Source organism: Salvelinus alpinus, chromosome 37, assembly GCF_045679555.1.
Source record: "Salvelinus alpinus chromosome 37, SLU_Salpinus.1, whole genome shotgun sequence".
Lineage (NCBI taxonomy): Eukaryota > Metazoa > Chordata > Actinopteri > Salmoniformes > Salmonidae > Salvelinus > Salvelinus alpinus.
In genome coordinates, this window is record NC_092122.1 from 13,219,892 (window position 1) to 13,235,303 (window position 15,412).

Below are 15,412 nucleotides of genomic sequence, written 5' to 3' on the forward strand. Positions count from 1 at the left end.
TGAGTCAATTGGAGGTGTACCTGTGGATGTATTTCAAGGCCTACCTTCAAACTCAGTGCCTCTTTGCCTGATATCATGGGAAAATCAAAAGAAATCAGTCAAGACCTCAGAAACATTTTTTTAGAATTGCAAAATTCTGTCTCCTAGAGATGAACGTACTTTGGTGCGAAAAGTGCAAATAAATCCCAGAACAACAGCAAAGGACCTTGTGAAGATGCTGGAGGAAACAGGCACAAAACTATCTATATCCACAGTAAAATTAGTCCTATATCGACATAACCTGAAAGGCCGCTCAGCAAGGAAAAAGTCACTGCTCCAAAACTGCCATAAAAAAGCCAGACTACGGTTTGCAACTGCACATGGGGACAAAGATTGTACTTTTTGGAGAAATGTCCTCTGGTCTGATGAAACAAAAATGGAACTGTTTGGACATAATGACCACCGTTATGTTTGGAGGAAAACAGGGGGGGGGGGGGGGGGGGGCTTAAAAGCCAAAGAACACCATCCCAACTGTGAAGCACGGGGGTGGCAGCATCATGTTGTGGGGGTGCTTTGCTGCAGGAGGGTCTGGTAACTTCACAAAATAGATGGCATCGTGAGGATTGAAAATTATGTGGATATATTGAAGCAACATCTCAAGACATCAGTCAGGAAGTTAAAGCTTGGTCGCAAATAGGTCTTCCAAATGGACAATGACCCCAAGCATACTTCCAAAGTTGTGGCAAAAATGGCTTAAGGACAACAAAGTCAAGGTATTGGAGTGGCCATTCCAAAGCCCTGACCTCAATCCCATAGAACATTTGTGGGCAGAACTGAAAAAGCGTGTGCGAGCAAGGAGACCTACAAACCTGACTCAGTTACACCAGCTCTGTCAGGAGCAATGGGCCAAAATCCACCCAACTTATTTTGGTAAGCTTGTTGAAGGCTACCCGAAACGTTTGACCCAAGTTAAACAATTTAAAGGCAATGCTACCAAATACTAATTGAGTGTATGTAAACTTCTGACCCACTGGGAATGTGATGAAAGAAATAAAAGCTGAAATAAATAATTCTCTCCATTATTGACATTTCACATTCTTAAAATAAAGTGGTGATCCTAACTGACCTAAGACTGGGAATGTTTACTAAGATTAAATGTCAGGAATTGTGAAAAACTGAGTTTAAATGTATCTGGCTAAGGCGTATGTAAACTTCCGACTTCAACTGTATACACTGTATTCTATCCTATTCCACTATCTTAATCTATGCTGCTCCAACATTGCTCGTCAAAATATTTATATATTCTTAATTCCATTCCTTTAATTTAGATTGTGTGTATTGTTAGATGTTACTGCACTGTTGGAGCTAGAAACATAAGCATTTCGCTACACTCGCAATAACATCTGCTAAACACGTGCGTGACAAAGAAAATTTGCTTTCTAAGAACAATGAAACACAGCCCTGAACAGTAATGTTCAGATAATCATACAATTTGAATCAAAACAATTGAATGCAACCAACATTTACATGAATAAAATAAAGCATACTTACAAATGAAAAGCAACAAAGCAAAGTATTGTACACTTCCCTTATTCACTTTTTCCTTCTCAAGTGTGTAAACCTCTCTCAATAAACTACCCCAGTACTATGCTATTTAGTCTGAGTTGACGGGCTCACAATACCATTGTGGTATACCCACTTCTTTAATGGTTGTTGCTAGTCAGCAGAATGCGGACCACAAATGTAGCATGTCATGAGATTCTCTGGAGGGGCTATGGATGATTAAATTTAATAAATAACAAGAGACTATAGTGCAACTCCTTTGTCACCAAAAAATGTGTGGTATTACAGCACGATAGAGAAATCTGTGTAAGTCAAAAAAGAGCCGGCAACTCATACTATCGATTTAATCTTTATAACATTTTCACAATAACCTCTTTTAAATTTTGACCCTTCCTTGTTTCATGATACAACAGCAAAGACATATCAATAACTTAATTGGATTCAACAAGGACATAGTTGGTCTTCGATGTTTTTCCAGCATCACTTCATTTAAATTGTGATGCATGGGAGCAAATAGCTATGGGTGAGTCAATGCTCTATGCAATGTTTTAATATATTTTTTTCATGAGAGGAAGATGTTATTAGCTGAAATAAGGAACCGATACAAGATGCATTGGCTACAATAGAGCCCCACAGTGGAGCTGTCATAATACCCATAAAACCTAGCGGTCAAACAATGAAATGGTTCCAATAATTTCCCCACCATGTTTTCCCCTTAAGTGTTTCTAAAATTACCCACAATAAGGGCTGTATTTCATGTAGGCTTACCATGGGTTGACATTTTGTTAACCATGTACATTTCTGGGACAAGGTGATTTATCAATATATTCAGCTCTATTTACTCTCAAATCCGAGATTCTTACCTTTGCCTCGATTCGGCAGTCTCGTCCCGATCATCATGGCATTTGTAGTTCTTTATTATAGCCACATTAGAATTTACTTTTTTTTAGGTTAATACATTGATAAAAGTCACCTTGTCCTAGAGAGATTTACACAGTACTCAAAACGTCACGCCAAGGTAAGCCTACATGAAACACAGCCCTTATTTTGAGTGTTTCTAAAATCCCCTATTGGAAAAATGTATGGTGAAAAAACGATTGGAACCATTTCCTTGTTTGACCACTAGTTTTTATAGGAATTATGACTCATACTGTGGTACTCTATTTCTCTCATGCAGCCTGATCCAATCAGACTGAAATGATTACTGTCCAGCCAATCATAATAAAGATGACTGCGGTGTGTAAACCAAGATCCCAGGGGGAGCAGCAGATCCATTACCACTGTGCAAAAGTTGCTCCTCCTACTCATATCTGCAATGAAGTTCAACTTTTATACTGTCCCAAGATGCACAGAAATACAATAATACATGACAAAACAACAAAACGGTGTCTTTTCCATTTTTAACTGCGTTTTTGGAATTCTTCTCACAGACACAGCATTGGTCATTTTCACACAACAAAAATAAATAACTCCTCTTCAAGACGATGGATGGAGACACTCAGTCCAAAAACTTGCGGTTCTGGTTCTGACCAAAGAGAGCCACTCGAATCTCAGGCATCATCTGAGCAGAAAGACAGACACTGGATTAGTGCCAAGCTGAACCTCATGAAAAACAGGGCCAAACTATATCTGAGAATTTGCAGTACAATCATGTGCAAAACTTCACACAGCGTATACATCTAAAGAATCTTGGTAAGCCGATAGCTTTATGCAAGGATATTCACACTGTTGGTTGTTTATATAGGAAAACTGTCAATTAACTAGATGTGCTAGCTGTTCATAGTGCCACTATAGTTCCTGTGAGACTGTCCCTGTGCCCTTACCTGCTGAGCCATGAGGTCCAGTCTGCTCTCTAGGGTGTTGGACACCTTGATCTTCCCATCAGCGTTGTAGATTTCAATACCTCCAGAACTGAAGGAGACACACAAACATCTTTAAATTAACTCATGAACCCTTGACTGACACCTTAGAAAGACCACAGAAGAAAGAAAAATGTCAATGACGTGTTAATCAATCAATACTAAATCAAAGTAAAAACCTATTTGAAATGAATGGGTTCACATTGAGACAAGGGACTGTCCTCTTACATGTCTGGGGACAGGAAGTTGTCCTGGTCGATGCGAACCTCAATATTGTTCTTCACTGCTGCTTTATAGCTGGGAATGGTCTTCTGGATAGCCGCCTGAATAGGAATACAACATATGAATCATGCATCAACCCGGTATACAAGGAAATACACTTGGAACAACATTGAACTGTTACCAAGTGAAAAGGATCATTCTAACCTGAAGCACCTGCAGGTCCTGTTTACGACAGCGGATGGTCACTTTGGTCTCAAGAAGCTGATAGAAACCCTAATATTAAACAACAGAGCGACAGACACATTCAAAACATTTGCTTCAAATAAAGTGAAAAACTCACCGCACAATGCCTTTGACCTAAACAACGTGCAGGCCTATGTAAATGCATACTGACATGTTTGCATGAGTGTAACTGATAGACGCTACTGAATGTAAATGTAACATATGAATGTAGGCCTAGAGTAATAGTTCTTTCTGTTTCTCTCAGCGTTGGGTTCTATTGGTCTTATTTTACATGCATGTCGTTCTCCTTGAGCTGTTCCTGTCGATTTATGTTCTGTATTATGTCATGTTTTATGTTCTGTGTGGACCCTAGGAAGAGTAGTTGCTGCTTTAGCAATAGCTAATGGGAATCCTAATAAAAACACTAAAACTGTGTCAGTGACAAGTATTGCATTATTTCAAAAAAGGCCTCGCCTGCAGAACCAGCCCGTCCATCAGTGCTGGGTACCTGGCTGGGTCCTTGGCTACGTTGGCCAGCCGTTGACGCGCCTCGCTCAACATTTCCTGAGTACACACATTGAGAGGGTTAGCCTATTATTTACATAGAATGCGGTGCTGTAGCAGAACATCATGCCTCTGGCTGTGTTTGAACAAAACAATATTCCAGCCAAGACAAATTAAACTTACTGAAATCATGTCGTCGCGAGCCTTTAATACCTTCAGACGAGCCTGGTTCATCAGGTTAGACATTTGACTACAGAGGAAGAGAGGTAAGTAAACCTGTGGCACAGGACCACATCACAAGTCCAAGCAGGTGTAAGTTATAGCTACTGTAACATATACTGTGCTTGTTACAACGAATGAGCTGTTGAATGTGACTTCAAATTTAGAATATAAAAGACTTAAAAGGAAGTTGTCTGTCAGAGAAATTCCTCTTTAGAGAAAGAAGAGATTGAGGAAGTCTCTGAGGGAGCTGAGAGACCAGCAGCAACACTGCCTGAGCTGTAAAGAAAAAGAGTGACTAACATTTTCTTCTGCTGCTCGATCTGCTTCTCTTTCTTCTCATAATACTCCATGATCTTCAACCTCTGGGTCTGCACCAGACGGCCCTTCTCGATGTTGAACTCCTCTTCTGCCTGCAGGGGGAGACACTTGTCACTCAGAGTATGCAATTAGGAGGCCTTGTCTTTATGAGGATGCATTCTAAGAAGCATTGAACCAGTAGAACTGTTAAAAGGTACTAAAATGATTGCTTTAATTCAGTAAAGTCTCATGTCTTAGGGGAGTGATCATGCTTTCTTATTTCAGTTGAACGTGCCTATGCAAATCTTTTGAGTTTGTGTTTGCTGAAAACACACAATGTGTATGTGCTGAACTATGCCAGTCTCTTGTGAATAAGCACTGTACCTTGGCATCAATTTCTTCTGCCTTCTCATTGGCCTCCTGCTCAATGAAGGCCATCATGTGTTTGATCTATACAGGGGGATAGAACAGTGTGAATTAGAGATGATTTGACAGTATAAGACTCACCACATTAGGCATGCTTTCCAAGTCATGTTTCATACTGAAGAGAGTCAAGAGGCAGACTTAGAAAGCTTCATTGCTCTGTACATGAATTAACTTCTCTTTTGGTTCCACCATGTAGTGTGGAATGTGTATAGCTTACATTTCTGTTTCATCATCATTTTCATCTAAAAAACATGTTTCTAAACCATAAACTACAGAGGGAAATGTAATTATGAAGCCTCCTAATATATTCTACTTTATATACAGTGCATGAGAAGGGTTGGTGAGACAAGACACCCAGACATAGGATCACTCAAGTTCCTCCGCTGACCATGGGTTTTACCATCATGTGACCATATATTGCATCTCTACCTCACAAATACAGCACTGAGTAAATGTATTGTGCAATTATGTCTAAATTAAATGTATTAACAATTAAACGTCCTAATTATACTAGACATTGTGATTGTATTTTAGTAGAATTATTTCTGATTTCTTTTCAAGGACAACCTTGGCATGATACAATCACAATTATGCTCCTTACAAATATACAGTTGCAAACATTTATAATTGGAAAGGTAAAAGGCCTTAATAGTGCAGAAGTTGGATAGACGGATGAAGGTTAAAAGGCTGTAATTGCAATGTACCTGCTTCTGAACGTCGGCATCGCTGAGCGCCATGGTTGCAGCAGTCTAGTATCTTGTTTCCTTGAATAAAATATAAACAGCGTGATTTAAATACAATAAATGCAACATGGTTTTCAATATTGTAAATCCTTTAGTGCGATGTATCAATCAATTCATTAAATACCAGTGAAATACAGCCAGGAATGTATGGATTAATCGTTGTAGTCGTGACTAAAGACGTCTACGCTGGATCAGCTGATTTTCAACGTCACATGATGTTTACTTCCGGTCTCACCCACCAGTAAGATGTGTGATGAGCACACACTACCGGTACTGTATATCATGCCTGCTACGTTAGGTTAGGGCTATATATTAACAAAAACGAGTGAGTGCAGTGGATTACATTTGTAAAATATCTAATAAACAGTGGTGGAAAAAGTATCCAATTGTATTAGATATATTAGCGTCTTATATTAGACGCCACCATTTTCTTTTACACTCCAACACTCAAATATCATTTACAAATTAAGCATTTGTGTTTGTTTAGTGAGTCCGCCAGATCAGAGGCAGTAGGGATGACCAAGGATGTTCTCTTGATAAGTGCCTGAATTGACAATTTCCCTGTCCTGCTAAGCACTCAAAACGTAATGAGTACTTTTGGGTCTTAGGGAAAATGTAAAGAGTAAAAATTACATTATTTTCTTCAGGAATGTAGTGAAGTATAAGTAAAAGTAGTCAAAAATATAAATAGTAAAGTAAAGTACAGATACCCCAAAAAAATACTTAAGTAGTACTTTATAGTAAGTATTCAACCCCTTTGTTATGGTAAGCCTAAATAAGTTCAGGAGTAAACATTTGCTTAACAAGTTGCATGGACTCACTCTGTGTGCAATAACAGTGTTTAACATTGTTTTTTAATGACTACCTAATCTCTATATCACACACATACAATTATATGTAAGGTCACTCAGTCGAGCAGTGAATTTCAAACACAGATTCCACAAAGACCAGGGAGGTTTTCCAATGCCTCGCACAAAAGGGAACCTATTGGTAGATGGGTAAATATAAAAAAGCAGACGTTGAATATCTCTTTGAGCAAGGTATTAATGAAACTTTGGATGGTGTATCATTACACCCAGTCTACAAAGACAGAGGCATCCTTCCTAACTCAGTTGCCGGCTAGGAAGGAAACCGCTCAGGGATTTCACCACGAGGCAAATGGTGACTTTAAAACTGTTTCAGAGTTTACTGGCTGTGATAGGAGAAAACTGAGGATGGATCGACATTGTAGTTACTCCACAATACTAATACAAATATTATAAAAACATGCATCCTGTTTGCAATAAGGCACTAAAGTAAAACTGCAAAGAATGTGGCAAAGAAATTAACATTATGTCCTGAATACAAAGTGTTATGTTTGGGGCAAATCCAACACAACACATTTCTGAGGACTATACATACATACGTATGCCTGTCATCGGCAAGGACTAGGGAGCTTTTTAGGATAAAAAAATAAACAAAATAGAGTTAAGCACAGGTTAAAAAAACACAAGGCCAAATATACACTGGAGTTGCTTACCAAGATGACATGTAATGTTCCTGAAGGGCCTAGTTACAGTTCTGACTTAAATCAGCTTGAAAAATCTATGGCAAGACTTGAAAATGGCTGTCTAGCAATGATCAACAACCAACTTGACAGAGCATAAAGAATGTTAAAAATAATATTTCGCAAATATTGACAATCCAGGTGTGCAAAGCTCTTAGAGACTTACCCAGAAAGACTCAAAGCTGTAATCATTGCCAAAGGCAGACACTTCCAGATGGCAGACAGTCATTCACTGTGCTGTAGAAGGAAAGAATCCAGACTGAGTCAGACCCAGAATGGAAACTCTGTGCTATTTTTAACATGTATTGACTCAGGGTTATGAATACTTATGTAAATTAGATATTTCTGTATTTCATTTTCAATACATTTGCAAACATTTCTAAAAACATGTTTTCACTTTGTCTTTATGGGGTATTGTGCGTAGATGAGAGAAAACCATATATTTAATCCATTTTGAATTCAGGCTATAACACAACATAATGTGGAATGAGTCAAGGGGTATGAATACTTTCTGAATGCTTGTATTAAATTAAATAAAGCTGTCAAGCATGGACTTCTCACTGAAAATGTTTCTCAAATGTTAATAGTTTAAATGATTTGATACATGGTTGTAGCTAATACCATAAAAATTGTGGATAAAGTCAACATCAGTGGAGGCTGGTGAGAGGAGCTATAGGAGGATGGGCTAATTGTAATGGCTGGAATGGAATGAAAGGAACAGTATCAAACATATGGAAACCACATGTTTGACTCTGTCCCATTTATTCCATTACATCCATTACAATGAACCCAGCCTCCTGTAGCCCCTCCCACCAACATTTATTTAAAGGATTTTCGTAATAATCCTCAGGAATAAATTAGCACGCTGCAGACTGACTATGTAGTCAATGGTGCAGACCATGGCGCTGCAGACCATGTACGGGCCTTGCCAGTAGATGATGCTAGAGGGTTAGAGTAATTCCATAAAAATAGCACAGTTTCCATTCTTGTTCTGACTCAGTCTGCATTCTTTCCTTCTACAGAACAGTGAATGACTGTCTTCCATCTGGAAGTGTGTCAGACAACTTTGGCCAACTGCCTGTGACAGCACTACCCTCTCTGCCTCCTCTGTACTGTTAATTATTATGTCACTCAGAGGTTTTACACTGACTTACAACTAGTTAGGTCTACCCAGTGCAAGACAATAGGCATAATAGAAGGCAGAGCTATTTTACCAAGCTGGCACAATGATGAAGTATTCAATCCCTTTGCATGCTGCAATTCTATAGCAGCCTCTTACAAATGGAATATATTTATTTTTCCCTCCATAAAACATGCATGGCCACATTGTAGCCAACTGTTACGTCATAGTCTGGATACTGGACAGGGGATGGAGAAAGAGAGAGAGTGGAAGAGTGAGATAGAGAGAGAGAGAGAGAGAGAGAGAGAGAGAGAGAGAGAGGGAGGGGGCTGCTGTGTCCTGTGGAGCAGCTGGTAGTCCATTGCTAACTACAGCGTGTATGTCACCCTCTTGTCGCTGTGTCCTCAGCCCTGACTTTCTGTCCGAGTGCACATCTCTTACTCTATTTCAACATCTGTCTCTCACCTACAACTTTCAACACTTTACAGAGAGGAGCCAGGTAAGAAAGACACTTATTTTATTCTGCTCTTAATTAATGGAATGCAAGGCCGCATCACAGGATATCTTGTTGTTGTTTTAGGGCAGGGCTCTCCTACCCTGTTCTTGGAAAGCTACCATCCGGTAGGTTTTTATTCCCACCCTAATCGAGCGCACCTGACTCTAATAATTAGCTGGTTGATACGATGAATCAAGTTAGTTACAACTTGGGTTGGAGCGAAAAATCTACAGGAGGGTATCTCTCTAGGAACAGGGTTGGAGAGCCCTGTTTTAGGGGAATTGAGGTGTGTGAGTGTATAGTACTGTAGTAGTATTAGTAGGACATAATAGTACACACAAGTAGTAGTAATATATGTAGTTGAGGGGAGAGGGCCTTGTAAAAGCTTGCTTTGTTAAACCAATATAGAAGGCATCTATATCAGCCATCATGGAGCTCTTTGATGTTATGAAGGGCACAACTCCAAGAGCTTTTAACCGTGTGTATCACCTGTCAACATAAACAGGTCTGTTTCTCTGGGTGTTGTTTGGTGGGTGTCATTAGTAACTAATTAAATCAACAGGGACAGGGTTATGTCCGAAGTCTTGTGTCCAGCTAACTTGTCATTGACATCAGAAAATACTAGCTTATGTGCGGCCTTTCCTCGAGTGTGTGTGTCTGTGTCCGTACGTTCCTGTGTATATGTTTGTGTGTGCACATGCGTGTATGTGTCTGTTGTCATGTGTCTGTTTCTAGAAATCCAATCGGATAAGATCATCAGATGGTTCACGAGGGGCTGAGAATGTGTCGTTTCCTCTGTCTGACATTCAGGCTGACCTTTTATCTCTGGGGCTCTGATATCATGACCATGAGTCTCTGACATCAGTACCATGGGTATCTGATACTATGGGGAAGAGAAAAAACCTGGGTTCAAATACTATTTGAAATCATTGCAAATACTTTATCTGGGTTTGATTGAACTTTCCTGGTGCAATGGAACCAATAGAATAGTCGCAAACGTGCAAACCCCGTCCATCTGGCACTCCAGACAGACTTGACCAAACACTAAATGTATCTGAAAGATGTCAAATAGTAATTGAACCCAGGTCTGGAAAGGAGTGGGACTCCACATTATAGGGATTCGTTTTAATTAAACTCTGTGGGGGTTAAAAGCCATTGTCAGGGGGTGGATCATTGGGAAACCTATAATTCAAAGAGTGAATGAGTCTTATTGGACAGATTAAGCAATTAATATGCTTTAGAACAGGTACTGTACAGTAACCTTCCACATAAACACGTTTGTGGATATCTGTCTATAAGCCTGCTCTGTGCCTTGCAGGGAGAGTGTGATCACCATGTCACTGGTTCCCCTTGTGCCAAAATGCCAAGTAACATACACCTGGCAGGCCTCGATGTTAGAGAGAGGGCAACTTTCTCGGCATGCTTACAGCTTACACTCAGCTTTAGCCAACAGATATTTAATCCACGGTCTCTGCTGATGTGCCTCTCAGAGACAGTCCATCTCAGGACAAACACACAATGCATTCTGTAACTGTGCAGAGGAACACAAGTTGTACGGCACAAGTGCATGAGCTGTTTGATCATTCAATGTTGATCAAATCAGGAAATATCATGGATAAAGGTGACCGATATAAATGTCCTCTGCCACTGTGGTTCTATGCTTTTTCATTATGTAATAAACAGCTCTGACTTGATCTCAGTGTTTTGACTCTGTGCCTGGGATGAGATTACATGCATGCATAATGATTAATCAGGGTCACTCAATGAAGGACAGATGTATTCCATCTCAATATACAAGGAATGAACAATTACATACAGGTGGCATTTAAATGGAAAGGATGGACTGAAAGACAAGGGGACAATAAGAGGGTGAAGAGTGGGTGTTGGGTGAATACAGTGCCTTCGAAAAGTATTCAGACCCCTTGACTTTTTCCACATTTTGTTACGTTACAGACTTTTTCTAAAATGGATTTTAAAAACATTCTACACACAATACCCCATAATGACAAATACCTTATTTACATAAGTATTCAGACCCTTCGATATGAGACTTGAATTTTCAGTTTAGGTGCATCCTATTTCCATTGATCATCCTTGATATGTTTCTACAACTTGTTTGGAGTCCACCTGTGGTAAATTCAATTGATTGGACATGATTTGGAAATAAACACATCTGTCTATATAATGTCCCACAGTTGACAGTGCATGTCAGAGCAAAAACCAAGCCATGAGGTCGAAGGAATTGTCCGTAGAGCTCCGAGACAGGATTGTGTCGAGGCACAGATCTGGGGAAGGGTACCAAAAGAAATCTGCAGCATTGAAGGTCCCCAAAAACACAGTGGCCTCATTCTTAAATGGAAGAAGTTTGGAATCACCAAGACTCTAGAGCTAGCCGCCCGGCCAAACTGAGCAATCGGGGGAGAAGGGCCTTGGTCAGGAAGGTGACCACGAATGTCACGGCCGTCAAAAGGTGGAGACCAAGGTGCAGCATGGTATGCGTACATTCTTCTTAATTATAAGAATGAACACTGAACAAAACTAACAAAATAACAAAACAAACCGTGAAGCTATACAAAATGAGTGCTGAACAGGCAACTACACATAGACAAGAACCCACGAACACAAAAGGGGAAATGGCTACCTAAATATGATCCCCAATCAGAGACAACGATAAACAGCTGCCTCTGATTGGGAACCATATCAGGCCACCATAGACATATAAAATCACCTAGACCTACAACAACCCTTGACATACAAAAACCCTAGACAATACAAAACTAACGTACCCACCCTAGTCACACCCTGACCTAACCAAAATATAAAGAAAACAGATATAGGTCAGGGCGTGACAAAGAATCCGATGGTCACTCTGAGAGAGCTCTAGAGTTCCTCTGTGGAGATGGGAGAATCTTCCAGAAGGATAACCATCTCTGCAGCACTCCACCAATCAGGCCTTTATGGTAGAGTGGCCAGACAGAAGTCACTCCTCAGTAAAAGGCACATGACAGCCCACTTGGAGTTTGCCAAAAGGCACCTAAACACTCTCAGACCACGAGAAACAAGATTCTCTGGTCTGATGAAACCAAGATTGAACTCTTTGGCCTGAATGCCAAGCGTCACGTCTGGAGGAAACCTGGTACCGTCCCTACAGTGAAGCATGGTGGTGGCAGAATCATGCTGTGGTGATGTCTTTCAGCAGCAGGGACTGGGAGACTAGTCAGGATCGAGAAAGTTGAACGGAGCAAAGTACCGCGAGATCCTTTATGAAAACCTGCTCCAGAGTGCTCAGGACCTCAGACTGGGGCGAAGGTTCACCTTCAAACAGGACAATGACCATAAGCACACAGCCAAGACAACGCAGGAGTGGCTTTGGGACAAGTCTCTGAATGTCCTTAAGTGGCCAAGCCAGAGCCTGGACTTGAACCTGATCGAATATCTCTGGAGAGACCTGAAAATAGCTGTGCAGTGACGCTCCCCATCCAACCTGACAGAGCTTGAGAGGATCTGCAGAGAAGAATGGGAGAAACTCCCCAAATACAGGTGTGTCAAGCTTGTAGCGTCATACCCAAGAAGACTTGAGGCTGTAATTTCTGCCAAAGGTGCTTCAACAAAGTACTGAGTAAAGGGTCTGAATACTTATGTAAATGTGATATTTCAGTTTTATTTTTTTATAAATTAGCAAACATTTCTAAAAATCTGTTTTTGCTTATTATGGAGTATTGTGTGTAGATTGGTGAGGGGAAAAAACAATTGAATCCATTTTAGAATAAGATTGTAACATTGCAAAATGTGGAAAAAGTCAAGGGGTCTGAATACTTTCTGAATGCACTGTATTTTTCAACCTCTAACGTTTTGTGCAATTGCAATGCGTTGTGTCCTCTGTTTTACTGTGTGAGACGTTTTCAACTACACAACTGCAGTATTCCATTCGTCCTGGGTTTGTAACATCCCTTCTCCTCTATATCCCCACTCTCGACTACACGTCACGTCATGTGAAATCTCTGGAATAGCTTCCGCTCCTGGCTGAAATGGAAATACATATATAGGGCCTATACATAGTCAGACATGTGAGGGCCAGGCTATACATAGAAAAGAATGCTGCAACACGGAACAGAGGGTGCTACTTTTTCCACACAGAACTTGATCAGTCGACGTCACTGAAGGACATCGTAGTTAGTAGTTAGCAAGAGAGCAGAAACAGACCCTATGAGATTCTGTGTCATAAAAACACACAATCATTCTAGCAACTATTAAGTAGTTATAAAGGTTTTATATTCAACTCACTACAGTTGATTAATTTACTGTTGATTTTAGGAATTTACTTTATGTTTTGATCAATATTATCCAATATGTTTTCATGTTAATGGTTGGTTGTCTGTTGTGTCTCTCTAGTGGCCGGTTTTCAGTCTGGAGGGCAAGGTCCCAGCAGTGTCCAGAGGGGATGACAGTGAGGTCAGTTCCCTGTCTGGAGAGCAGAAGCCTGATTGGCTGGGCCTTGCCACGCTGCAGCTGAGCCAGGGAGACAGTGGCGGGTCTGGCCCCTGGCAGACAGAGAGCAGCCTGGTAGAGTCCTGGTCCACCATGGGAGACATGATGGACCCCGAGGACACCAAGAGCCTGGACAGCAGCGACGGAGTGGTTCACCTAGCTGAGGAGCGCAGCGGGAACCACTCCTCCATCTCCGACATGGTCCACCTAGAGCGGGAGGAGGAGGAGATGCTGGCAGAGGAGGAGGAGGAGGACGGGAGCCTGGAAGAAGAGGAGGAGCTGCAGGCCAGTGTGATGAGTGTGCTGGGGGGAGAAGGAGAACTGGCTGAGCTCAGGGAAGAGGAGCTGGACACCCAGGAATTATTACCTTCATCTGAGGTGTCAGCTGACCAGCAAGAGACTATGGATTTAATGATGTCTGTGGCTGAGGAGCTATTTGTCCAAGAGGAGCCTTCTGAAGTATCCCACGCCACCACCGTCTCTATGCCCATGCCAGTTTGGAAGCTAGAGCCCCCCTCTGCCTCCTCTACTCCTGTACCCTCAATACCTACGTTAGCTGAGTTACATTCAGAGCTCCAATACTCTATGCAGGAGCAGCTCCACCCTCCCCCGGTCCTAGGACCAGGAGCACCACAGCCACCAGATGAGAGACAAACTAACAGCCAACCAGAGTCCTCGGTCTCGCTCCCCGCTGCCCAGGAGACACAGGAAATCCCACCAGTGACGCAGGAGGTTCCGCCAGAGAAGACAGAGGCTGAGCCTGCTACATCGCTCCCTGCCACTGAGCTACCTGTGCTGATGTGTGGGGGCGCTGCAATGGTGGCTATTGTGGGAGTGTTAGCTTATGGGGCTGTGGCCTACTGCAGAAAGTAGCAAACCCCTAACCTGTGAGCCCCAGCAGCCAAAACCCAGGTCTTTTCAAATCTACTCTAAACTATTCCACCAAGTACATACTGGATTTTACACAATGCGTTTCTTTGCATATATGTAGTATTATGAAGGTTGGTTGCATTTTTTATCTATTTCCTATGCTAACTCAGTTCACGGAAGAGCTCAGGAGATTTGGAAGAGCAAGAATTTTGGTTTCTCTGTAAATTCACAGGAAATTACACTTAAAATATCTTAAAAAACATATCTTTGTTTGTTGTTTATTTTTTGTCCCTGTCAATGCATTATAAAATAAAACCACATGCACACACACACACACAGACACACACAAACACACACACACACACACACACTAATTATGACTATAGTTGAGCCACTTCAAGGGCTATTGTATAATTGCTTGTTCTGTGTCACTGTGGGCAAACTCAGTGACTATGTTAGTTTTTGATCAAATGTATTAGTGGATATAAATCTGTATAGTGACTCAGCTGCAAATCAGCAAAGGGCCAAAGCTTATGTAGCAGGTGTGGATATCTGGGCTTACAGTAACGACTCTGCACTGCCCCCTGTTGCTCAGTTTGCTGTAATACAGAAAAACAGCTGCCATTTGTCTACACACCGTAGAGATGGATTTCCTGTTCAACATGGCAGATCAATAAAGGTCTTCTGCAAGCCCTAGAGAATTGAATGCACTCAGATTATGCTCTGTGCTCCAATATTTTCCTACATTGGCCGGTGTGGGGGAAATATATTTGATAAGAAAATGTCCCTTTGCCATTTATATTCATTGTGAAACACACTATGGTTACTCAGCAAACATTCCCAACCTTAATTCTC

The 15,412-nt window shown here is 41.2% G+C and overlaps 2 protein-coding genes across 2 annotated transcripts; one reads left to right on the forward strand and one right to left on the reverse strand.

The window, feature by feature from the left end:
- Nucleotides 1-1,872: 1,872 nt before the first annotated feature.
- LOC139565623 (V-type proton ATPase subunit E 1-like) lies at nucleotides 1,873-6,271 on the reverse strand. Its single transcript, XM_071386069.1, has 10 exons — nucleotides 6,162-6,271; nucleotides 5,999-6,058; nucleotides 5,253-5,318; nucleotides 4,872-4,981; nucleotides 4,533-4,599; nucleotides 4,320-4,409; nucleotides 3,828-3,896; nucleotides 3,630-3,724; nucleotides 3,366-3,453; nucleotides 1,873-3,103 (listed from the first exon to the last, which is right to left on the reverse strand). Exons 2-10 carry the CDS (start codon nucleotides 6,029-6,031, stop codon nucleotides 3,041-3,043), a joined length of 681 nt encoding a protein of 226 aa, XP_071242170.1. The 5' UTR covers nucleotides 6,032-6,058; nucleotides 6,162-6,271; the 3' UTR covers nucleotides 1,873-3,040.
- Nucleotides 6,272-8,974: 2,703 nt separating this feature from the next.
- LOC139565621 (bcl-2-like protein 13) lies at nucleotides 8,975-14,819 on the forward strand. Its single transcript, XM_071386066.1, has 2 exons — nucleotides 8,975-9,202; nucleotides 13,592-14,819. The coding sequence occupies exons 1-2, from the start codon at nucleotides 9,083-9,085 to the stop codon at nucleotides 14,558-14,560; spliced, it is 1,089 nt and encodes a 362-aa protein (XP_071242167.1). The 5' UTR covers nucleotides 8,975-9,082; the 3' UTR covers nucleotides 14,561-14,819.
- The last annotated feature ends 593 nt before the right edge of the window (nucleotides 14,820-15,412 follow it).

What these genes read in the sequence shown, in the direction of transcription:
- LOC139565623 (XM_071386069.1), bottom strand. Translation starts at nt 6,031, where the DNA reads ATGGCGCTCAGCGATGCCGACGTTCAGAAGCAG. An exon ending in ATCGAGCAGCAGAAGAAAAT is followed by an intron (nt 4,600 to 4,871) that starts GTTAGTCACTCT and finishes CTTCCTCTGTAG; the next exon opens with TCAAATGTCTAACCTGATGA. An exon ending in CTCGCGACGACATGATTTCA is followed by an intron (nt 4,410 to 4,532) that starts GTAAGTTTAATT and finishes GTGTGTACTCAG; the next exon opens with GAAATGTTGAGCGAGGCGCG.
- LOC139565621 (XM_071386066.1), top strand. Translation starts at nt 9,083, where the DNA reads ATGTCACCCTCTTGTCGCTGTGTCCTCAGCCCTGACTTTCTGTCCGAG. An exon ending in ACTTTACAGAGAGGAGCCAG is followed by an intron (nt 9,203 to 13,591) that starts GTAAGAAAGACA and finishes GTGTCTCTCTAG; the next exon opens with TGGCCGGTTTTCAGTCTGGA.